General features: G+C 40.8%; 1 protein-coding gene across 1 annotated transcript in view; it reads left to right on the top strand.

The window, feature by feature from the left end:
- The window catches only part of LOC138582148 (E3 ubiquitin-protein ligase TRIM39-like), a 252,937-nt gene that overhangs the window by 71,698 nt on the left and 154,901 nt on the right, over positions 1-26,338 (top strand). The window contains exon 2 of the mRNA XM_069653177.1: positions 14,841-14,967. Coding sequence (XP_069509278.1) covers positions 14,841-14,967 — 127 coding nt within the window. The remainder of the gene's footprint in view (positions 1-14,840; positions 14,968-26,338) is intronic.

Raw genomic sequence — 26,338 nt, 5'->3', positions numbered from 1 at the left:
CATTTTATATAAATCTTTGTTTTACTCACAACCTTTCTCTTGGTCTCATTCCCTACTGGGGTGTGTCCTTTCACTATGGGTTCATAATTGTCTTTTTGGGGAATGACCACCTTCAGGGGGGAGAGTCGGACTAAGCAGCTCCTCGAGCTTTTGGGCGTGCCTAATCCGGGCGGTCCCCCTTTATTCTTTGGAATCCCATTTTGCAAAACCGCATTGTGAGCTGCAGACTGTTACGGAGGTTCTCTATGGTCTATTCTGGAAAGAGTTCTACAGCCTGCCCGACTTCATTTATACTACTGCATGACTTTTCCTTTGCCTCGTTATTATCGCTCCCAGAAAAAGCTGTGTATAATAAGCGCCTGAAAATTTCAACGAAGGGCTTGTTTGATCTGGATTTGACTGCTTTTCTTTATAAATAGGCTCACTCTTGATACTTTAAATCTAGATAATTGACAGCGACAGACTTATAGATATCCATCCCTTTTTTGGGTACAGTGTTATTAGTTATTATTGTCGATATTATGATATTTGCTAGTCATTTGTTTTAATAATTTTATAAATAGCTCTCTTCCTTACAGGGGCTGCAAAGGAATCTTCTCCCCTGTTATTACTGACATTTATATATCCCATCTCTCGGCCAAACAAAGGACTATTGTTTTTATTTTAGCACACTGCACTTTAATTTGGTGAATAGTTATGTTCCTGTTGACAACTAACTTTGTTGGGGCCGGTTTGTGAAAGACTGAAAACAAATCACTGGAGGCTGCGCGGTGTTTCTCTCCTCTGCTGATTTTGGCTACAGCCTTCTATCTATTGTTTCCTATAGGTTATGAGCGGATAGCTACTGAATTACTCGTGTATTTAACTCTGGGCATATGAAGGGTGTAAATTGCAAACTTTTGGATCAACACTTCTCCTTACTAAACCTCTTTGAACACTTGCCTTCTATCTTAGGGTAAGTAATATGGCTCCCAGTTTGCGTTCCTGTAACCTAAGATCTAAGAAAGGTAAGAGAAATACGTCATCTTACCAAGTAAGACTAGGGGAAATAGAGATTGGTAAAGAGAAATGTATAAAGGGTATAGGAAATAAAGAAATAAGACAATACAGGATAAGCAACCCTTAGAACAGCCAAAAATATTGAGCTTCCTCACCATAAAAGATAAACCAAAAGAACCTCAGATTGAGGATATACAACCTCCCCTATCAATAGCTTGATGATAGATAACAGCTCCCTTCTGAATATTGTGCAGAATCTTAGACGACAATCCATGGGTGTATGGACAGATTTGGATATTTCCCATGTTGAAACCAGTATGGAAACTGGTGTCAATATGAATAATGTAATAGGAATCAATCTGTCAGCCACACCAGACATGGCAAAATTCACACAAGATGACGTGGAATATAATGAGGGGGATGTGTCCTGGAATGAAACAGAATCATATTGAAAACTCACTGAAACCGGCACTAGGCAGTAGAGGTGATAATTCTCTAAATCTAGGAGAAAAGTTGGATGCCCTAACAACCACGATTGATGTTCTCCTTGGTATAGGTGCAAAGTTGCTGAGAGAACAAAATGATATTAATCATCAGACCATCGAGAACACAAAAGCAATAATGATAGAAGAAAATAGTGAAAAGGGTTGGAATGGTAAAAGAACGAATCCAAGACCGGGATTGATGTTATGGGAGATTTTAGTGAACTTTGTTTAGTGGTATTCAAAGAGAGTGAGAAATGTATGGTACAGGAGGAAGGAAATGTGACTCGGGTGTTTTCCCTAGTGGAGATGATTGAAGAGGAAAAGAATGATTGTGATAGTATGGCTGAAATAACGGCCTCCCATGGCCTTTATTTTGGCCTCCCATGGCTCAAAGAAAAGAACTAGACTTAAACGGAATAATAAAAAAACAACTCGAAGTAGGGTGGCAATGGCTAAAGTTAGAAAGAATTAGTGTGTAAAAAAGGAATAGTGCAGCATTAGCGGCTACAGCCCCATCAGATATAGAAGTGTGGAAGTAGAAAACCGATTTGAAATTATTGAATGTCAAAAGAAACTGGATGAAGAAAAAATTCTTAGAGGGGTGTTTGGAAAAATGGTTAAAGGAAAAGACCATGCTCTTGATGTGATAGAATTGGAAGCTGAAGAGACCTTGAGAAATGTAGTAAGATGTGTAAATATCCCTATTAATAAAATGGTACAGTCCCTTACAAATAAAGAAAGATATATATATATGCATATATATATACATATAACAGAAATGGAACAGTTGGCGATGAGTGGAAACTCTAGAATTTGTATGTGTAAAAATATAGGAAATGAAGAGGTAGTACATAGTAACCTGGGGAAAAGCATTAAGATCACAGAGAAAGTTACTTCTGAGGTGAGTCCATTTATGAACCAGGCCTGGATATTGGAAAATTGATAAAAAATCCCCCAATTGTACTGTATTAAATCAATGGATATTGATACAGTAATATTGCCCAAACTTGATAGCTGGGAAAACTGGGCGATAGTCCAATTCAAATCCCCGGTCCTTCTAGACCTGATTCGTGAAGGTTGCCAGTCAATTCGTCGAAAAAAATTGGTCGACCAGACAAATGGTCGAATCAAATTGGTCGAAAACCATTTCGTCGAATTTTTTTTTTTTTCTATTTTAACCCTTTTTTTTTTTTTGGGGGGGGGGGTCCCCCCCCCAACCCCCTTTTTTTCTCTAAAAACCCATTTTTTAACAAAACGAAAACCCAAAAAATAAATATATAAATAAAAAAAAAATTTCTACGAAATGGTTTTCGACCAAATTGCGTCGACCAAATTGCAGTCGACCAGTTTTTTTTCGACGAGTTGACTGGACACCATTCGTGAACACTCAAAAAGTATCTGGGGTAAAGAATTTGAGATTATAATTTGTAATGCCACTGCAAACCTTGAACAAATGGAGGAAACAATTGATCCTGTGAGGAATCATAGAACAGATATGGACACAGAGAGAAATCAAAAGGAAGTATGGTTCCCAGAAAGTACCTATTTCCCTGATCACTGAGATAATGAAAGTGGAAAGGAAATTACATTACTATCTTGGAATAGTAGGGGATTCAATTCCCTACAACTATTGTTGGATAGTGATATATTTGCCCTTCAAGAAACTTGGGTGTGTGGAGAAGTGTTATTAGAGGGTTATGATATATGGAATAAAGCTGCCATTAGAGGGCAAAAAGGACGACCGGTTGGAGGTTTATGTACAGCGGTGAAAAACCATATCCCCTATAGCAGGGGTCTCAAACCTTTTTGTTAGCTAGAGCTACTTGTAGTGGAGGCCAAAAGTGGAGAGCTACTAGTGGGCGATATCGGGATGGGGATATTTATAAACCTCGGAATTTTTACCAATATTTTTTTGCCTCGATTATTTCCCCTCTACAAACAAATGGAATAACATATGCCTTCACGAATATATTAAGAACTTCAAAAACCTCTTTGTTGCATTATTATTTATTAGTAGCTGTCTCAAAAAGACAGATATTTGTTGGCCTACCCCACAAATATCCTGTAATTTTTGTGCCCCTTCCTTTGCGTTTTATGCAGGCTTTCTACATGCTAGGCACACTATTGTTTTCCAAAAGTGCATTTCGCACTTCCATTTAAAAAAAACAAAAGTAACTTCCTAATTGAAAAATGCTGCTTGAGTTCACGAGTTTTCTTTGAAATGTTTTTTTGTCAGACACCACACATACTCCGGTAAGATAGCTCCGCGGGTTGAGCGCTCGCTGCTGCGATCAGAGCGTGATCTGCAGGTCGCAGGTTCAAATCCCGGCAAGGCCAACTCGGCCTTTCATCCTTCTGAGGTCGATAAATGAGTACCAATTTTGGTTGGGTGATATTGCATGTAAATATGTGCTCTGTAAAGCGCTTTGGATTAAGGCGCTATATAAATAACACATAATTATCATTATGTGTGTGCCCCTCTGTGTTTTAGCACAAGTTATATTTATAAAGATGTTATATGCTTGTCAAACTGGTTAATCACAAATAAATGCTTCTGTTATGCTGACAGCAGTTTTTAGGAAATTAAACTGTGGGTTCATGGGTGCCAACATTTGATTTTCACTACAGGGGCAGAAGTATCCCAACCTCAGCCCTGAAAATAAGCAAGCAACCAGCCCAACCCATACCCTGGCCAAACACATTGTATAGCACTTTTTTTTATAAGGCATTGCAAAAAGTCAGACGATTAACAACCTGTAGTTTTGAATATATAACATCTCAGCATCGGTCTGTCAATCTGCTGAGCTACCCTGGTAGGCTTCTACTGTACAGCGTGTCTATGGATTGCTTAATGTATGAAAGGTGGGTGTACCTGTGTTATGGAAGTGATTTAAAGTGGAAATGTACAGTGTGGAATTTGGAAAGAAGCCGCATGAAAGAAATTGCACCATTTTTTTAATATTATTTTGAACATTTCCAGGCGAGCGGCAGTGCTACTGTGATATTTTCATTACATGGTCACAATGATCCTGCCCCAGCCCCTCCAACATCTCTGGCAAACAAGAGCAGCTTGCTTAAGCAAGACACTGTCGTGGGGGTGCACAAGGCCAACTGTGGTACTACAGGCGGCCTGCAGAAGTAGAACGTGATACTGACATCTGTCAACGGATTTACACGCAGCTCCAAGTGTCACAGCAGCCGAGCTCTCCGCCCACAATTGGGACGACCAGGGTTCGGATCCTGAACGCGGAAAATAACTGCAAAACGCCAACGCAGCATTAAATAATATAACTTAGGAAAATGTTTATTTTTCGCTATCTTCAGCGCTGGCGACTGAAAAGGCTCAGGCGAGCCACTAGTCGCACGTGATCCGACTGTTTGGCGACCTCTGCCCTATAGGGTATTCGATCACTTTGGGAATTCCCCTTTTGTCATGTGTGCAGCAATAGATAATGTGAGCCCATTTGGCGAAATGCTGCTTATTAATATATATTCACGCCCGGGGGGTCAAAATATGTCTGATATAAGTGATATTATAAATAACACAATAGAAGGATGGTTATTAGAATCTCCTGATTCATAAATCTGCATAGTAGGAGACTTCTTTACATATTGTGATGTCGCTAAGAAGGGAATGGATAGATGGAAGGAACTATGGGACTAGTCCCTAGATACTATGCCGGTCGAGATGGGGAAACGTGGCTTAGATAGGAAAGATCGCAAACAAATAGTGAATGGGACCCAATGGCTGAAATTATTTTCAAATAGCGGGCTGGAATATCTGGAACCAAATAACGGGGCAATTAGTGAAAAAACCTGTACGAATGGGAAGGTTAGCTATCGCCTCAACTACATGTTTGTTAGTAAAATTGTAAGCAACTCTATGAGCTCCTTTGAACACATATCCACCACCCTTAGCGACCAAGGCACTGAAGGGAAAATTTGCTAAATTTTCCCAACAGTGTTGGGAAGTAGGAAAGGAAATGAATATGCAGCCCTCGGTTGGACTACTTGATAGAATGCCCTTAGATGGCCATGAGATAGCCCTTAATGGTTTCAAGGTGATTGGTAACCTTCTGTGCTTGATACAAAAAGTAAATGGCAAGTTGGATGTCAAACAGAAACAAGGGAAAATCCATACTAATAAATATGACCATCAGATTCAGGAAAGAAAAAGAGAGATGAAGAACGTAATTAAGAATCTCAGAGAGTCGTATGACGTAAATGATGAGGAGAAAAGATTAAGATCAAGTAATATCAGGACCAGATATAAAAACTAGCTCAAGGCACATAAATATAACATCATGAACACAAATTGGAGGAGCATATATGTACTTTGTAAAACCCATGACTCCAAAAAATGTTGGTACCTCTACCGCCAATTTCTGTTAGAAGAAGGAAATAGAGAAAATAATGAAGTGGGACAGGAAACCTGGATGCAGTATATTTCTAAACTTTTCTACATAGAAAATAAAATAAAGGATATATAAGTATTTGGGTTTATGGGAAACAGATTTTCCCTTATGAAATTTCAGGCATGTTAGAAATTATGAATAGAATGAAATTATCTCGAGCCCCGGGCCCCAATGGGCTGGCTAATATTGTAATTAAACAAAATCCTAGAAAATGGGCAGAGCTACTATTCCAAGTCTTCACTGGGATTTGGGAAAAGGGTACCATCCCCGACAGTTGTAGGAAAGCTGTAGTTGTTCCAATTTTTAAAAAAGGGGATAGAAAGATCCCTGATAACTATCCCCTATTTGCAATGGCTTATAGCAGCTGCAAGATTTTCTGTTCCCTGTTGGTGGATAGTATCAATAAATGGAGTAAAGTGGAGGGATTGCTCCCTATTCAACAAACAGGATTCAGAAAAGACTACAGTACCCTGGATAACCTGATTGTGGTGAACCATATTATCTCTGACACAATGGACAATAAAGGGGTAAGATTATATGTGTGCTACAAAGATTATTCCAAGGCATTCAACAGTGTGGATAGGGATATTGTTTGGAAAAAAACTGAGGGACAAAAAACTTTGTCCCAGAATCCTACATTTCCTGAAAGAAATGTATAGAGACACAACGGTTGTTATTAGCCTAGGTAAAGGGGGGGAAAGTATCTCCAGTTAGCACTAATCTAGGCCTTAAGCAAAGATGTGTAACATCTCCCGTATTATACAACCTATGTGTGTCGGATCTATGGGATAGATATGTTACCATAAACAATTACCCACCTAAAGTAGGAGGTAAGGCTATTTGTGGTTTAATGTATGCAGACGATACCATTTTAATGGATAAAACACCAGTGGGATTACAAAGGATGTTGCATGAATTATAGCTCTATACCAAGGAAAACAATTTAAATATCAATATTAATAAAACAAAGATTATGATATTTGGGGCACCCAAGAAGAAGAGGGGAAAAATTGCTTTTAGAAGGCATATTAACTGTGTATATGTCTAGTAGGGGTGGATATTCTATTGAAGGATACTTCGAGGTGTATAATAGTTGTATCATACCCGGGGCACTTTAGGCATTGGAAACAGTGGAGGGACAATATATTACTAATTTAGGGAAACTCGAAGGGCAGTTGTGGAGACCCTTGCTAGGCCTCCCTGGGGCCATACCTATAGAGGCGATAGGGTGCGAATTGGTGTTAAACTCGTTGGAGACTTTGTGGAAAATAAGGTGCTGCAAACTTTACTTCAGGATTGTGATGTGGGAGGGGAAGGAAGAGAGCCTCATGAGACTCATTGGTAAAAATAGGAATCGAAAAGGAAAAAGGAATTCTTATATGGCAAGCCTACAAGACACTGTACTCTCCTTCCTTAAAGAAATAGGCCTGAAAGCTCCAACAGAGAAAGAGGAGGCTACCTTATTATTCAGATACCTTAAGAAAAAAGCAATAATCTGGGATTTGAGTAAAAATGTGACATATCTATATACAAGAAAACAATATGGTGCATACGCTTTACAGGGGCTAAAACCTGCCACACCCAGAGAATAGTTGATAAAAACAGGAAATAGAGAAAAGGTGAGATTTACCATCCAACTTCGTTTTAATATCCTCCCAAGCAAAGAATATACAGGGACCTGGACGAAAACTCCCCTGGAAGAAAGATTGTGCAGATATTGTAATTTAGAGGTAGAAACTGCAAGACATATACTTACCATGTGTAGCGAATTACAAAAATGGTATTATAAAGGATATGGTAACATGGTGAGAGATTTAAATATGATATCATCTGACCAGTTCTGGTCGACTATATTTGCGGGCGAGATCATGGTATATATTACGGCAGCCTTTTATATATGGAAGAGAGCAATTCTTTTAATGTGTTATTGTTATTGTCATCATTGTTATTATTGTGATCATGCGATATGTATTGGTATTTTGAAAGAACAACGTATAATCTCAAATATGTTTTTGCCGGGTAACACATTTGGAATAATATGAATATTGAATAGGAAATTGATAGAATATCATATGAACAATGGATAATCATTGAAATTGTGTTTTTTTTATTTTTGGAATATATTTGTATAAATGATTTGTATATGTTATAGTGTATAAGGGTTTTATTAACCAATTTGCACTCTAAACTAATAAAAAATAAATAAACAAATAAAGAAATCTCCATACCCTGGACAACATTCAAGACACTCTGTACAGAGCACCTGGTAGAAACCCTGGTTGCCCTCAAAGCCACATCGTATTAACCTTCCCTGCAGAAGCTCTCCTTCCCTACTAGATCATCAACAGCTCCCTAACTCAAGGCACCTTCCCATCTACCCTAAAAACAGGGCAAATCCTCTCTCTACTAAAGAAACTGACTCTGGATCCCGACAACCTAGGTAACTATCACCCAATCACACATCTTCGCTTCCTAGGTAAGAGCATACAGAAATCGGTAGCCACACAATTGCCGCAACACATCAACACCATCAATCTTTTCCAAACCAACCAATTTGGGTTCAGACCCAAATGAAGCATGGAGACAGCGACCAGGTGGACGACGACACCCTCAACATCCTTGACAATGGCCACCCCTGCCTCCTGGTTCTACTTGACCTCTCAGCCACTTTGGGCACAGTAGACCAGGCACTTACCGACACCCTACGTCGGCGCATGGGGATCGGCAAACTTGTCCTAGGCTGGTTTAAGTCCTACCTTGCCAAATGCCAGCAGCTTGTTCAGGTGGACTCCTCTAGATCGCCAATGCTACCTGTCACCTGTGGAGTCCTGCAGGGTTCCTTCCGCTCCCCAGTGATTTTCAATCCATACATGGAGCTGCTGAGAGCCTTCCTAGACATACACAACATCCACATCCACCTATACGCCAACGACACACAGCTATAGCTCAAGATGGACTCGATCAAGGACATCCACAGGCTCAAAACATGCCTCTCAAAGATTCAGTCATTGATGTCCAGTGCATACTTGAAGCTCAACGCCTCCAAGACTGAATTCCTACTCCTCACCAACAACACTGAACACCCAGACATACAGACCTGGCTATCAGCCATGAACTCTGAGGGATTCCCAACTGAGCTCGCCTCCTGCACCAATTCCCCCGGGTTCCACATCGACAAATACCTCTCCTTCAAGACACAAATAGCTAAGAAAACTCAGATGCTTGGGATCAGCTCTCCCTCCTGCTGAAAGTCAAGCCCTTCCTCCCTCCGGACAGCTTTATGTCCACCATTCAAGCACTAGTCTTATCCCACCTGGATGGGGGAATGTACTCCTCGAAGGCCTCCCGTCATCCTCCCTTGTGCCTCTGAGAAGTGTCCTACACACGGCTGTACGCCTATTCAAGGGTCTATGTAGGTATGACATCACCCCGACCCTCATTGGCTCCCACTGCACGCACAAATCACCTTTCAGTCTTGCTGCATCATCTATAAGGCAGTCACCATCAAGTCACCCAGTTACCTTGCTGAGAAACTCTACATCTCCGGCACACACTGCACCACCAAAAGCCAGGACACGTGCAGACTTGAAATCCACTGCTGCAAAAAGGAAAGGACCAGAAAACAAGTATTCTCTACCTACGCACAGAGACTATGAAACCTCATACCCGTCTGCATCGGACTTGTCCTCAAGCTCCTGCAATTCAGAAAATAACTCAAGACCCAACTCTTCAAGAAGTCTCTCCTCAACACCTAGGTCAACACATCGGCGCTCACGCCTACTGACTTTCTAGATGCCACCCGCCCCTCCCTGCCACCCGGTATAGCTGTACCCCTCCTCTGTGCCCCTCTGTATCCTACTCTCCGCTGTATATGTGTTCTGCTGTTACCTCTGAAAGTTCTCTGTTATGCATCTGTACTGTTGTATACCTTTGTAAAGTGCTCTGTTATTTATCTGTATTGTTGTATACCTCTGTAAAGCACTCTGTGTCTTCACGAAGCTAGGTCTGCGATCAATAAATAATAGTCCAATCCTAAATTGAATGGGACCTTGTGCCCAAAGTTCACAATGTACCTTTAGAAGATGGGACAAAAATAGGAAACGTTCCTGTGGGTGTGAAGATTTTTCCATAAGTACTTCAAATGGATTTACAGTTAAGTAAAGTAGAGCAGCTTTGTCAACAAATGTTTAAAAAGAAATGGAATGGAACCTAAATCAAAGTTCTTCACACATTGAATAATGGGGAGATGGGGGCCCCGGTAAGTATTGTGGCTACTCAAAATCCTTACTCTGATTTTCCCTAATGACTTGGCAGGTCGAATGTGGGTTGGTGGTGATAGGTTTTCCCACCATTGGATCCAGTAAAAGATGCCCACCAGCAGCATGTGCCAGGAAGTTTCAGGTCGGGTTTCCAGCAAAGAAATGTAGCAGGCACCGATGTAGGCCTCTTCAGTACACTCTACCAGACGGGGAAAGGCCGGTTCCAGCGACAGTCACTGCACACGGGCGACAACAGGCATCTCTCTAGTTGCAAACAAAGGAAGCCTTCCAGGACAGGACCCGTAGAAGCTGGGATGCTGAAACTTGGCACAAAGGCGACTTGTAGCACTTGCTGGAGACCCCCAAAGTACCGGGCCAAAACATGGAACGGTGATGCTTGTGGCAGGGTAGCCCAAAACAGAGGTTGTCAGCCCACCAGGTGGTTCAGGGGCACTTCCAAACCCTCCAGGCTCCAGGATCGTGAGAAGGCAAGTGCAACTTTGAAATATCTAGACTTGATGAGGTTTGGCAATAAAAGTGCAGCTATTTATGTGGATTCCCATAATACCTTAAAAATTAAGTCTGAAGAGTAGCCATTATGATATATTTGAAATGAAAAGCCTCTTGGCGTTTTTATTCATGCAATACCTGTCATTTAAAACCACTTGGGGTTACGAAATATGTCTAAAATGGCTTTTCAACCTCAGAAAACGAATCAGTTTCATGAAATTCATGCTTAACATTCTACCATTAGGTTATTTTATGGTAAAATAGAATGTGAATAGAACAAATAATTGTTTTATTTATAAGTTCAATTGAATGTGGCCTGCACTTTATGTTCAGCTGCCCACTATACATCCAGACTCAAAGGAAATATATTGTTCTAGTCTTGTTATCCAACGATTTTCATAGTACCAAAGATGCATTGCTGGTTTTTCAAACTGCAAGCTATTCCCATATTAAACAAGCTGTTCCTGTTTTTATTAACGGGGCAAGGCACATTAGAAATAGGTATTTGTGCCAATTAGAACAAGTACTATTTGTGTATACTCACTAGCCGGTCCCGGCATAACAAACGCCATTCTAGCATATTGTAAAGGTCAATATCGGTCGGTAATTCTAAGTTCCATCAATTACACATGCCTCTATGATGTGTCTTTGTAGACGAGCAATTGTCAAACTTGTTCCATTGCAGAGTCGCCGTGATGGCATAAGATTGTGTAGTAGCATAATTACAGCATCTACTCAGTTTTAGCTCATGAGGAGGGATTCCTCATACAGGGTATAGGGTTTTGCTCTTTAGAGACTGAAACGTTCAGGCAGTAATTAACTGTTCATTGACACTGGAACCGCCGTGCCCTTTGTTAAGAAAAGTGAAGGTGAAAAGAAGTAACTTGAAATTATTCCGAATGTTTGCGATTGTGAAAGGTGAAGGTGACCGCTTAGAACCGGGTTACATGTGATGTTATTGAATCCAAAATAACTAATACCATAAAAACGAATTCCAATATAACAAATTGCTTTTTCGTTGTTTTTGAGGTTCCGCCCCAAGCCTCCCTTTTCTTTGTTCCTAATACTTTTTCCCCACCCCCAAAACCACTATGCCCACTCCCAACCCCTTTTAAAAAATTTTTTTTTCCAAATTCGTTATTTTGGAATTAGTTATTTTCGTTTCGTTGTAATTGCATTTGTTATTTTGTGATTAGTTATAATCACTGCATACCGTAGAACCATGCTCATTCTGTTTGCCATTTCGACAGCAGAGGGCAACTTAACTGATGAATGGCATCAGCTGAGTATGGAAACATATCTAAGCGTTTTATACATGTGACGAGTGGATTTTAATATGTTTTACATTTTGTACAATTTGATACGCTAGACGTTATGCCAAGAGTATGATATTGTGACTTACTGTTTTAACATTATTGTAATAGGTTATTGTCACAAATTGTTGTTTTTACCTTATTGAAATGTGTAATTTCTGAATAAAGTAATGATGACGAAGTCATATCACAGCATGTATCAAGGTGCACAATGTGTGCAGTAGCACATGAGGATCATCTTGATGTGAAGTTAACAAACAAAGGCTATACTGACACCTGCTTGTTTGGACTTTGACATTGAATTGCTCATTTCAGAATTTGCAAAATTGGAGATTGACGAGTAGACCTATGTCCCTATGGAGGGTTGAGAGTCCAGAAGGAGTCTGGCATAAGCTGACACTTGATTTTATTGGACCGCTAGAACATATACAATTGTAATTGTAATTGGTTATTTATAACACCCAGAGGTTTCTAAGCACGGACCGGGGATCAAACCTGTGTTGCTCCACATTGTCTTGTTTCCAAGGTGAGTGTGTTGCCCCTGATCTATCCTCCCAAGACAAAGTGACGGCAGATGGGGCATTGTGCTTGTACATTACTTGTCGAAAATGGATTGAGTCGCGCTTCATTCACAACATTTCTATCATCACTATAATTGCAACACTAAATGCCACTATTGCAACACTAAATGCCATCTTTATTAGAGAAGGATATCCATGTGCGCTTGTCATGGACAACAGCACAACAATTTGCATGGTGCAATATCCAGCGCATCAGAACAACACTGTGTAGCTGACAGGCGAATGACCACGTTGAACGTGCTAATACATTCAGAAAGGGAGCATTCACAAGAGGATTGGTATGAAATTGTGTTGGGTGCTGTAGCAGCCCACAGACCTACTCATAATTCAGTAACCGGTGTGAACCCATACAGATTGAGGAGAAGACAGACACTTGTCACACCCCCCTTCTTGCCTTCCCAGTAGGAATGAGTATGAACTTAAAGACATGGAACCGATACAGGATCAAATGTGCTAAAAAAGAAGAGGAAGACAAAATATAAGGTGAAGAGTGCTTTGAGGTTACCCTGTATTGACCAAGAAGACTTGGTGAAGATTAAAATGCCTAACATAGAAAAAGCAGCTCACTGGAAATTCAGGTCACTGAAGGCTGTCTTGCATGCAGTGAAAAGTTACTTTACTACAGATGGTGGTCACGCCTGAAACCTGGAGAGAGTTGGTCTTTTCAAAAATGAAAAGGGCTATATGGTCACAGCAAATAGTGCCCTACAGCAGACCTTCTAAGACCAAAACAACCACAATGAATAAGCCACCCACAGTAATGAAACATAGGACATCCATGGTTTTGATGACCAGAAATATAGCAGTGAAGTGTGCAATGCATTTGACAATGAACATCAACATGAGGAATCCATGATGACCAGTATCCCATACAACAGTCACACGTCAAGCTGTTGTGTGAAGAAAGTACACTCCAGTACACAGACTAAAAAATGTACCCTGTAGCTTCCTATTGCAAAGGGATGTATGTAGTGGTCTAGTGTTTCACGGACATCTCACACATGCCCATCAAGAGCAACGTGGACGCAGACACAGCACATGCACAGGGCAGTTTGCAAGGAGAAAGAATGAATGCAGGACCTCTCCTGCAGCACAGCGTCAACGTACATGCACCTCGTTCAGGCAAGACATAATGAATAGCTTCTTCTGAGCATACAAGATACACATGCACGGTTGAAGCTCCACTCTCAGGCGTGACAACTTTATTAAGCTAAAGCAAAATAGCAGCTTGGATAACACATTGAAGCGCAGCAACCAATCCGCCTCCAATATGTGAGGGACGTAATGGGCAAAGAGTGCCCCCACACAGACGCAGCCTAAATCCAGAAGCCTCTAGATGCCCAAGTCCCAAGGGCAAGGCAGACTACATCAATCAAGGTACATCTGCAGCGGTCCACGCTCCTCTTGAATTCTGGTGTGTGCGAGGAGCACAGGTGCTACTGGAGCCAGCTGAAAAGGGAGCAGAGGCAGCTGCTTGCGTTAGCCTGTGGATGCCCATTTTTGCTCTTCTGAAGCGCTTGATCCTAACACTGATGCGACTACACTGCCAGCAGACCAAATCCTAAAGCTGGCAAACACAGGGAGCTGCATGGCGGTCATGGAGCGGATTGCAGGAAAGACACCAACGGGAAATAGGCATAGGCATTGGCAGAGGGGCAGCCAAACAGTGCAGAGGCTTGATACAGTTCCAGACTCTAGTGGTCCAAGCTACAGGTGACAGGAAAGGACATTAAGCTGTTACCATTACAAAACAGGTGCACAGCATGTTGCTTTTCTTCAAGTGTTTATTATACAAGAGGAAAAGACCCCATCACCTATTCCAGCTGACGGTGCACCCCAAAAACATGCCACTCCTCCCTAATGACACTCCAGACCTCCACACATGGGTCACTAACAGTTTAACATTAAGAATTATAAGAATGGGTAAAATAGGAAGCCTTCAAGCCACAGACAATATAAAAGAATTGGTAAAGAGAACAAAAATGTTATAAATGTGATGGCAGTGGAGACATTTGTACCATGATGGATCCAGGCGATGCTTTTCATTTTGGAAATGTGTAAATTATATTTGTATGTACAAGTTCAGGGTTTTGGCAGCTCTTGGTAGCTCTGTGGACAGGGTGATTGTATGTGTTAGAAGGTCTGAGAGGGCAGTCAGTGGGAAAAGTCCAGAGAGAAGAGAAAAGGGGAGAATACCTTATGTTAAGTCATTAGCTCATCATAATAGGAAAACGTTGAAGGCTTTGTCGAATATCAAATATAACATTTTCTGTTCCAGGCACCGTTCACCTTCCATGATGTTGCGGCCTGCTTCTCTGAAGAGGAGTGGCAGCTTCTGCAGGAGTGGCAGAAGGAGCTGTACAAGAACATCATGAAGGAAATTCACCAAGCCTTGTTCTCACTCGGTAAGATACTATTTTCCACCATCAAGCCTTGGTCTCACTCAGTCAGGTACTATTTTCCACCATCAAGCTTTGATCTCACTCGGTAAGATACTATTTTCCACCTTCGAGCCTTGGTCTCACTCGGTCAGGTACTATTTTCCACCATCAAGCTTTGAATGTTGCAATCGGTACAATACTATTTTCCACCAACAAGCCTTGGTCTCACTCGGTAAGATACTATTTTCCACCATCGAGCCTTGGTCTCACTTGGTAAAATACTATTTTCCACCAACAAGCCTTGGTCTCACTCGGTAAGATACTATTTTCCACCGTTGAGCCTTGGTCTCACTCGTTAAGATACTATTTTCCACCAACAAGCCTTGGTCTCACTCAGTAAGATACTATTTTCCACCATTGAGCCTTGGTCTCACTCGTTAAGATACTATTTTCCACCAACAAGCCTTGGTCTCACTCGGTAAGATACTATTTTCCACTATCGAGGGTTGGTCTAACTCGGGAAGAAACAATTTTCCACCATCACCCGATACCAGTGATTTTAACTAGATTCAATTATTATATGGAGCAGGATTGCATGGTAGTTGTGCATATGACTTCTAATTACTAGTTGTGTGTAAAAGAAAAACGAAACATGCTACATTCATTGTAATAATGCCATCAGACTGCCATGCCACTGGAGAAGTTATATTCTGTTATTTTTCTAGGTGTGCAGCTAAATTGCTCGTGATTCTTACAAATTAATCGAAAAAGGGTCTCCAAAACCTTTACCACCTGTCATTGGGTAATATATTTGAATTTGGATTAAATGCTATTCTCTGCCAGCAATGGAAGACACCCAAACCATGAAACATTAAGGATAGATCATCACCTCAAATATGTTTAAAGTTGGTGATCCATAGCTTACTTACCATTATAAAAGCAATGTCTAACTATGATTGCTAGAATTTAAAAACTCTTGGACTGCAAATCAAATCTTTGTGAAATAAAGATACCCTCCTACCTCTGCAGATTTTCAGTTAAGGTTAACTCACAAGTTTGTATTTACTGCCTTCCCAACCAAGTATTAGCTCACATTTCATTTTCAAGGTACACTTAGGTGCATAAGAATTAGCCATTCCCGATTTAAGAACAAATGGAGAGTTGGTGCTTCTGTTTCAGAGACTAAACCTGGCCCATGTTTTAGTTTTGGTTACCTTGTGGCACTAAAGTGCCACCTCTAAGCCCAAACTATTGCATTAGCGTACAGATGGAAGGGGAATGCGCTGTGAGAAGAGACACAAAGTTTGTCCCCATGTCCACGCACTAAATGCCTTTTCCCCCAAAAACACATCCTACTGAGATCTTTTTGAGCTAGCTTTAACAGGCAGTAACATCATATGTTGTGCTGTATGTGCACGCCATTATTTCAAAGCAGTCCTAAGAGAGTTAATGTGTGATACTGGTGTAATGAAAACATCTAAACCAATTGTGCCGTCAACCTCTTTATTTACAAGCAGTATGTGTGTCTTTTTAATGAAGAGCTGTTAAGAGCAAGCATTGGCAAAGCCAACAGTTTTGGCTTGTGCATACGTGTTTGATAGCTATTTTCCAGGTGCAGCTATCATTTGCCGGCTACAAGCATCATTTTTCAGCTGTTACCATTTTAAGGGCAGGTAGTAGCATTATGAGAGTATTGGGCAAATGCCTTTCCCATGCCTACACAAAAGCCAAAACTGTTGGCTTTGCCAATGCTTGTTGGTTATGCACCAGTCATGTTTGGGGATCATGACACGTTTCCCAATGGAGATAGTTTCTCCTTCTTTGGACTTCTCTTAGCTCTGAAGATGACAATGTGTACTCCTTTTTTGTGTAGCCCTGCTGAGACTCATTTCCAAACGCTTTAGTAAAGAAAAGATCCGGAATACAGAAATTAAGTTATAAATATTTGTTAAATTATACTCATGCATTGAATTAGGACTGTGCAGAAATTCTAGCTTAATTTAAGGTTTTAACATAGTTTTATATTATACGGTACAACAAAGTTGGGTTGTCAGTTATTATTACTGCGCCTTCTGCAATAAATTAAGTCAGTGATACCTATGACTAGGAGTGTGTATTGGTATAGGGCTTCTATAAGAAAATAGTGCTGCCAGGGCATACAACCCTATGCTTTTAAAACATTTTTTATAAACTGTCAGGCCTTAGGGTATACACCCCTATACCGTAGATTATTGAGAATTGCTATAGACCCAATCACAGATCAAAGAATGTGTTTTATAGCAAAGTATTGTTCATTGAATGTGCACAGTTAATGTGTCATAAAACTGACATCTTGGCGATATGTTTCACCCTGTGGGCTTTTTCAAGGCTAATACATCAAATCAGTACAGAGTTGATGCATCCATTCATTCTTATTGCATACTCTTTTAAGTGTTTGTATTTTATTTAGTGTACATGTTTTAAAACAAACCTTGCACTCAATTAGCATTTACCATCACATACGTTACCTGCCAGAGATGTGGGAGAGAGGGAGGCACGTTTTTCCATATAATCTGGGAATGTGAACAAATTCAAATTTTCTTGGGTAAGTTTATTCGTAGGTTACTCTTACTCCTGGGGTGTCAGGTTCCTTGTGACCCGAAGCTGCCACTACTTGGGAGCGTGGCCAAAGCACAGTTCACCAAGCATGAAAAGGTGTTTTTAACTGTAACACTAGGGCTGTCAAAGAGGATCATCGCTGCAATGAAGGGATCAGAGGATCGCCCGCGGCTTAGTCGCTGGACCGCTGAAATAGATAGACGTGTGTCCCTTAAGCGGCAAGTATACAACATTCGGGGCTCCCCAAATCTTTTCAGGTGTGGGGCTGGTGGGAGGGTTAACATGTGTGGTTAATATCCTTTGTCCTCACTCTGTATCTTGCACAATGATGTTCTTCTAACCAATGGTCTCTTCCTTGCTGCTGCACTTAGAGTTTATGGATGTACCTCTAATGATGTTTAACCTACCACTGGCATTTGTTTGTGTGTTATGCTCTCATTTTAAAATAATAAAAAGTTATATAATTAACACAGAGGGGGCCTGGTAAGCAAGTGAAAACAAGGTATTCCTTGACGGTCATGTTTTAACACACAAGAAGGCACAACACATCTGTACAGTAGTACTCAGCAACTGTCTTCTCAGTCACACAGTGGTTATAGGAGGGACTAGAAGTGCATCCCTATCAAGAGACAAAAGGATAGCAGGATTGTCTTTGTAAAACTGTCTGTTTGGTGACTAATACTAGGAAGGGCTGATGTGCCGCTTATCTAAAAGTAGATAGAACAAGAAAAGAAAGGAAAAACCGGGACCTAAGTCCGGAAAATACTTCTAAACTCACTTGGCTTGTGAGTTGTTGCCACAATTCCCTCTCGGACCACTCTCTTACATTCAAACATATAAAGAAAACATCTTTGGCTTTTTGTCAGTAGTCTAATAATGGGAACAAATCATGTTATTAGCCTGTAGACTCACTGAGTGTCATTCCTTAGATTCTCTACCGTTAAAAAATAAGGATGTTTACTAAAAAGATAGCCTTAGTTTGCTATAGTGAAGACACAAACTCACTACTCTCTCCAGATGAATAGCATTCATCTACAGGGAGCTAGGAGTAAGAGCTCCAAGGCTAGATAAGAGTGTTACTGCCTCCTAGATGCAGCACCCGCTGTCTACCGGGTTAATTGGTATAAAGTTATTTTAACCACTTTCTTCAGGACTGTCTTCAATACGGGCAGTGATGTATTCACTGGAATCTAGGGGAGGCGATGGCAGTACTATACATTACCACACTGTCCTCTGTTGCCATATATAAGAAGTTCAAAATGGAACCTGCAGGAAAACAATTTAACGTTGGTTCACGACAAGGTTGCAAAACCGAAGCGGATTAGTTAATGAAAATGCACATAGCATTGGCATTTCCTAATGGCACTATGTCTCTCAAAACACAAATAAGAGCAAAACCACCATCCAGTGGCTATTTGACAGTTTTTGTCAATTTTCCTATTTACAAAGAACATTATCATTGGTATACTCAACAAAATGAATTTTTGCTGACCTGAATTATTTCCGTATGGCAGACCAATGTATAAGATGTAGGACGGATATGTATTTCAATTTCTGACTCCGCGATGGAGAATCTCTCATTGGAAAACCCTGGTAACAGAAGACACAACGGAGCAAAGACAAGCATTAAGCTGTGTGTCTGTCCTGCACTGTGACTATTACTTAATCAAAGATTGTCATAAATGTGCTTGCACACTGAGGCAAAAGGGTCTATGGTTCCAACAAGGGAACCTTGGTGTGAAAATATACCACCCATACCAATGTGCGGGAGTGTATGCATGTGGATGACAAATGCCCATTCCGCTCATACCCTTACTCACTGCCTTCATACACGAACGCATGTACCCATACATTTTAGACAGCCAGTATGATGAGATCATGAATAATCAGATGGGCATGAATCAACCGCGTAGATGGCGGCTACCAAGACAAAATCCGAAAAAGAATACACCTTGGATGAAAACAGACCAGACACCTCAAATGAGAGTGACCAGAATTCTTCAAGGATCCGAGACCAGTCATGAGACAGACCTGTCCAGCTCCAAGACTGACCTAGCCGGAGAGGACAAGATCAAGTTAGGAGACTTTTGTTATATCCAAAAGGCAGAGGAAGAGGCTGTGGGAGAGGACAAGATCAGAACTCACCCAGAATCCCGAGAAGCCGAGAGAGAGGGCTAGTCCAACAACAGAACTACTAGTGATGAATCTATCCAACTATCAACTGTCCAACTCTGAACTGGAAGTCCTACAAAAGGGCCTCGGTTTTGTCCCTACAGCACATTACAATGCTTTCCAAACCAGGATAGAACTAGCCCAACTCATGCGGAAAATTGGGCTTAAACAACATTTTGGCAAACAAGAAAACAATGAAAACAACTGCAAAAGGGACACCACTGGCCTGCATGAAAAATCAACTTTCTATCCAAAAAGCATTTCTGCCGAATCCATCACTTTTGAAAAAGCAATAGTGACATTGAGAATGAAGATAACTATTGCTTTCAGAATATTTCCAATTAGGAACGTGCAGCACTGCGCAATCTCAGCACTAACAACAATGTTATCATAAAGCAGGTAGACAAAGGGGGAGCTGTCGTAGTAATGAATACCGTGGCTATGAAAAATGGTGAAAGCATTATTGGACAATAGAGAAAACTATCAAATTCTCAAGTGTGATCCAACAAAAAAAATGAGAATAATAATCACAGGAAGAGGCCCCTTGTGAACACCCTATAAGCCCAAAAGAAGCTGACTTTCTATGTCCCAAATTCCCTAAAATACTGAGCTTTTTATGTTTTACCCAAAGTCCACAAAGGCATGTCACCACCGCCAGGCGGCCTTATAGTGGCTGGCATACAGTCTGTCCTAGAGCCACTAGCCCACATTAACGCCTAAAATGGACTCCTATCTGAAAGACACTACGTTGTCCTTAATCTGGTTAATGAACCGCGATTCAACCCAAAGACACAGTTCCTTGTAACCTTGGATATTGAGGTCCTTGTACACAAACATTCCACAGATGGAGACACTACTAAGTGTAGATTTGTAGATAAAGTACTTCAGGGCCTTTCAGCCTAGCCCCCTACCCCTGTGCAGATTCCCAGAATATTTATTTTACAACTGGCAGAAATTGCCCTAACCAGGAAATTCTTTATGTACAAGTATACCTTCTACCAATAACGCTCGGGGACTGCAATGGGCGCCACATTTGCACCCTTACTGGCCAATCTTTATGTGGCTAAGTTTGAGGATGAACATATGTACCCAAAAACCAACCCATTCAGGAACATCACGTTATTGTCACGCTTTATAGATGAGATATTTGTCGTATTCACTGGGGAAGACATGTCCGTGGCTAACTTTATGATATGGCTGAACTCTCTCAATAGATATCTGATGTTCTCACAGCCAAGTTAAAGAAGTCACCCGTTTCCTTGATGTCGAAATACAAGCACTTAATGGTGGGCTGACCACCACCATATTCCGAAAACCCACTGATCGGAACTCCCTTTTGGATTATTCAAGCTTCCATCCAAAAAGCCTCCGAGACAATTTACCTTTTCGGCCAGTTCCTGAGATACAGGAGGAACTATTTAACACTAGAGGAATATGATATACAGGCCAGTGTCCTAACCAATCGCTTACGAGAGAGGAGGTACCCCAGTAAAATGATTAAATATGCCAGAAAGCTAGCAAGGAATATCCCCAAAGTCATCACACTCCTACCACAGAAGAAACCTGAGGGCCCTCATGTCATCACAGCACTATTTAGCCATTCAAACAAGATCAACCAAGTCAAAAGGGAAATCCTGAAATTATGCCCAGTCCTGAATGTGGGACCTGTCAACTTACCCGCATCAAGATTTGCAATCAAAAAGAGAAAAAACCTGTGGGACACTCTGGTACATTCTTACCAACCACCAGATCTGGCCATACAGCAGGGCACACTATGGGACGTTGCACCGCCTTTGGGTCATTCAGCATGCAGACGATGCATAAGATAAAAGCAGGAAAATGCACCATTGGTGGCTCATTTCAAACAAAAACAACATACAGCCACAGACATTCAATGGTCAATAATCTAGAAAGTAAGATGCCCATGGAGGGGAGGAGCCTTGTAATCCTTGTTACTCAAAAGAGAACAAAATTGGATATTTCGCCTTAAAACCGACCAGATTGGTCTTAATGAAACGATTTGTTAGCAGACATTAGCTGTGTTATAACATTTCACCACCAATTCTGGCATGTATGTTTTCCTATTGATAATGTGGCAATTCCCAGTCGAAGTTGGTAGGATAGTCATCAGGAGATAGCTCTCACCCACAGTGTCCCAGATCTAGGAAAGGTGGCACTTTCACAATTGTGTGCCCCGTGATAGGTGATTTCCATGTGATACATGCCACCATAAACAAGCCTAATATATATATAATGGGCTCATTACGACCCAGGCGGTAAGGGGTTAATGGCGCCGTAAAAGGTGGCAGCGCCGTTAACCCCTTACCGCCTAATTACGAGGTCCCTTTGCGGGTCCCTACCTAAAGGATTGGACCCGCAAAGAGACCTTGGAGGTAATTACGGTACCGCAATTTGCGGTATCGTAACTACCACCTTCCCCATTTCCATTGAGCCCTATGGGGGCAAAAATGGGGGGGAAGGGCCAATGGTGAATGGGGAATTGCCGCCCCACCAACCTTGGAATGGGGCAGTAATTCCGCCATTCACCATGGCAGAATCGTTGAAATACTGGCAGCAACCATGGCGCTACTAGCGCCATGGTTACTGCCTGGGTCGTAATGAGGCCCAATGGTTTCTAATTTTCATCCACAGGGAAGATTGCACAATATTTGTTACACCTACATTATACGTTTACGTTAACCCAGACACGATGGCGAGCTGCTTTTTACATCTGGATCCAAGCCGCACTCAAGACCTATGACCTATGCATTTGCCTGAACTGCTTGAGACATTTGCCTGACTTACCTAACCTGATGCAACGTGTGCACGCAACATGCTAGTCAAGTAGCGCTGACCGCATGATTTCTATCATGTGGCTTTGCCTGCATCCGAAGACAGAAGATCGTTTGGCTTCCCTCAAGTTGGATCAACGGCTGGAGCCCAAACATGACGGCAATCACAGGCTACAACAGAGGAAATATCGTTTTAAAAGTAAGGGCATGCACAGAATGGGCATTTATCGTCTACACGCATGCACGCCTGCACATTGGTATTGCCGGTATATTTTGATACTATAGTTCCCTTGTTGGAACCGTAGACCATTTTGCCTAAGTAATAGTCATAGTGTGGGACAGACACACAGCGTAATACTTGTCTTTGTTCCTTTGAGTCTTCTGTTATCCAGGGTTCTCTGATGGGGAGATTCTCCATCGCGGACTTAGAAATTGAAATACATATCTGTCCTACATCTTATACATTGGTCTGCCATTCGGAAATAATTCAGGTCAGCAAAAAATACATTTTGTTAAGTATACCAATGATAATGTTTTTTGTAAACAGGAAAATTGACATAAACAGTCAAATAGCCACTGGATGGTGGTTTTGCTCTTGTGTGTGTTTTGAGAGACATGGGACCTCATTACTAGTCACCCGGTCTGGAAATAACGGTGGTGATAAACCCGCCGCCACCATTGTTTCTGAACTGGGTGATCTCGAGTTCTGCAGGCGGGAGGTGTCATTCCCGCCAGGTCTGACCTGGCGGGTTTAACACCACCCGCCTGCAGGCGGACGTGGAAACACCGGCACCATCACAAGATTACCGCTGAACTCGTAATGAGGCCCACAGTTCCATTAGGAAATGCCAATGCTATGGACATTTTCATTAACTGATCTGCTTAGGTTTTGCAACTTTGTTGTGAACCAGCGTTAATTTGTTTTCCTGCAGTTTCCATTTTGAACTTCTCATCTAAGGCAACAGAGGACAGTGTGGGAATGTATACTACCTCTATCGCCTCCCCTAGAATCCAGTGAATACATCACTGCTTGTATTGAAGACTGTCCTGAAGAAAGTGGTTAAAATAACCTTACACCACTGAAACTGGTAGACAGTGGATGCTGCAACTAGGAGGCAGTAACACTCTTATCTAGACTAGCAGCTCTTACTCCTAGCTCCCCTGCTATTCATCTGGAGAGAGTAGTGAGTTTGTGTCTTCACTATAGCAAACTAAGACTATCTTTTTAGTAAACATCCTTGTTTTCTAACGGTAGAGGATCTAAGGAATGACACTCAGTGAGTCTATAGGCTAATAAAATGATTTGTACCCTTAAATAGACTGCTGACAAAAAGCCAAAGATGTTCTCTTTTTATGTTTGAAGGAAAGAGAGTGGTCTGAGAGGGAATTGTGGCAACAACTCACAAGGCAAGTGAGTTGACGAGTATTTTCCGGACTTAGGTCCGGGTTTTTCCTTTCTGTTCTTGTTCTATCTACTTTTAGATAAGCAGCACATCAGCGCTTCCTAGTATTAGTCCCCAAACAGGCAGCTTTAGATAGTCAATCCCACTATCCTTGTGTCTCTTGATAGGGATGCTTTTCCAATCCCTCCTATGACCACTGTGTGATTGAGAAAAATATATAAAAAAATCGCATACATCATGTCACAAGTAAATTCAATTAAAAGAGAAAAATACTGCATTTCATATTCATGAAATACAATATAATTATAAAATGTAAAAAGTAGAAAAAGAGTACACCTACAAAAATGTATAATTAATCTCAATCATTGCCTTATACCTAATTCTTTTAAAATGTTTGTTGTTTTTGTTTCAAATAGTTCCTCAAAAATATAACTTCACATTTGTATTAATTAAATTCATCAATGGAACTACTTGGACATTCAATTTATTCTTTGTGAAAGATTGCACTGGATAATCCGTGACCATAAACACTCCATTAGAACAAAAGACTGATCATGGATAAAAGTGCCAAAACAAAGAATATGCAAATGTGTTCAAACTATACATTCCAAACCAGATGTTTGACATTTTCAATGTCTAAGCCACAAAATCTACACAACACAGCCCTACACTCTCCTTTAAATCCAAAACAGGTTAGTTCTCTTGTGTTTAATAAATCAAAGCTCATCTCATTACCATCTGTCTCAGAAAGGGCGAGGACGATTTTACAAGATAAACACTTTTCGTCCCTAATTTCATATGTTCTGTATGTAGAATTGGGAAGAGTTTGAAGCTCTTAATTAGATTTCACATCTCACACAAATCTTGCTGTCCTAAATGTTTTCTCACACTTCCCAATTTTCCATGATGTTAATAAATGACATCCCTTTATCTGTAATCATTTGTCAAAAATGTGTACATTGCCTAATGTGTTCCTGGACCCACTAAAAAACTCAAGCAGCAAATTCTTAGGGGGCAGCAATATTTTTTACAGAGTATAAGTCTTCTCCAAAATAGGTGTGAGTTTAAAGAGCGTAACCCTAACTCAAAACGAATCACCCCAATAAGAACACAGGTAAGCAGGCCAAGCAAATTACTGCAAATCAGTCTTTCGATTTTGGAGAGATCATACCCTGCCAGACTATGGTGTTTCCAGGCCACATAACAATGCTGCAATGACCTTTCCTTCATAAAATTTGAATAGGGGATTAAAGGAAAACGTATCATATCGGTTATTAAGAAACTTAATTGCACATTATTTTATAGTATCTAACTTTTAGTTGTTAAACCACCAATTATAACCTGGTCTTTTACATTTTACATGTGTAAATTGGATGATGTTCATCTTACCTGTATTAATGACCAAATCATTATCCTGGGAATATTTTTGAATGGCTTTCAGTAATCTTTGTGGCCTGATTTGGGTGGAGCCTAACAAAATAATTTCATTCGCATAAGAGATCCAGAATAGTTTGACATTGTTTACCTTGGGGGAAATAAAAGCAGCCTTTGCCAATTCTCTTCCCATATCTGCCGTATATAGATCATATAGAGTTGGGGCCAGAATACATCCCTGTCTGAGCCCTCTATTCATCAGAATTGGTTTAGAGATCTGACACTGCAAATTCAACCTCAGTTGTAGGTTTGTATCTGAATGAGTGTAAACCATGATATTGAAAAGATGGTTTGGAAATACACATGGTGCTAATTTTACTATTTCGGATGACTTCATCAAAAACCAGGGAAAGATCTATACTGGCCAGGTAGACTAGGCTAGATGATTTATTACACATAGTTATCTGTATTTCATTGATTATGTACCCATTGAGTGAGGTCCTCATCCCCCATGAAATCCCTTTTTAAATGTATTCAAGAAATAATAGGTGATCCACTGATTTAATTCCTTAAGGATAAGTGAAGAGAATACTTTTGCGTCCGCATCCAAAAGCTCTATTTGTCTGTAATTCAATGGATCTATGTTCAATCCATTCTTATATATCGGTACAATGTTTGAGGTTTTCCAGGATACTGGAGTTTGCTCAGTTATTAAGATTTGTCAAAAAACTACATATAAAATATTTGCCCATATATATGGTTTATCTATAGAAATCCGATTACATAGACAATTAGGGCCTGGTCCGCATGAATGACTACAATTTATAATAATCCTCAAAATATCCCCCACCTCAAATTCCAACACCCAGTTTCCGTGCTCCATTTTTAGCCCAGGGTTGTCACTTAGTTGCGCGTGTAACTTTGTGTAGTAATGAATCCAGATACATACAAAAATTGAATTTTCTTTTATAACTGACTGCAGTGCTTTCATTTAGGAGGATAATTTTCTGAAATACATGTCTGATTTACTAAACAGCCTATTCAGTATGATTTCTC

This window comes from Ambystoma mexicanum, chromosome 3q (assembly GCF_040938575.1).
Source record: "Ambystoma mexicanum isolate Mex_15411 chromosome 3q, UKY_AmexF1_1, whole genome shotgun sequence".
Lineage (NCBI taxonomy): Eukaryota > Metazoa > Chordata > Amphibia > Caudata > Ambystomatidae > Ambystoma > Ambystoma mexicanum.
Note: the sequence above shows the minus strand (reverse complement) of the source record. Positions and strands in the feature narration are given on the sequence as shown.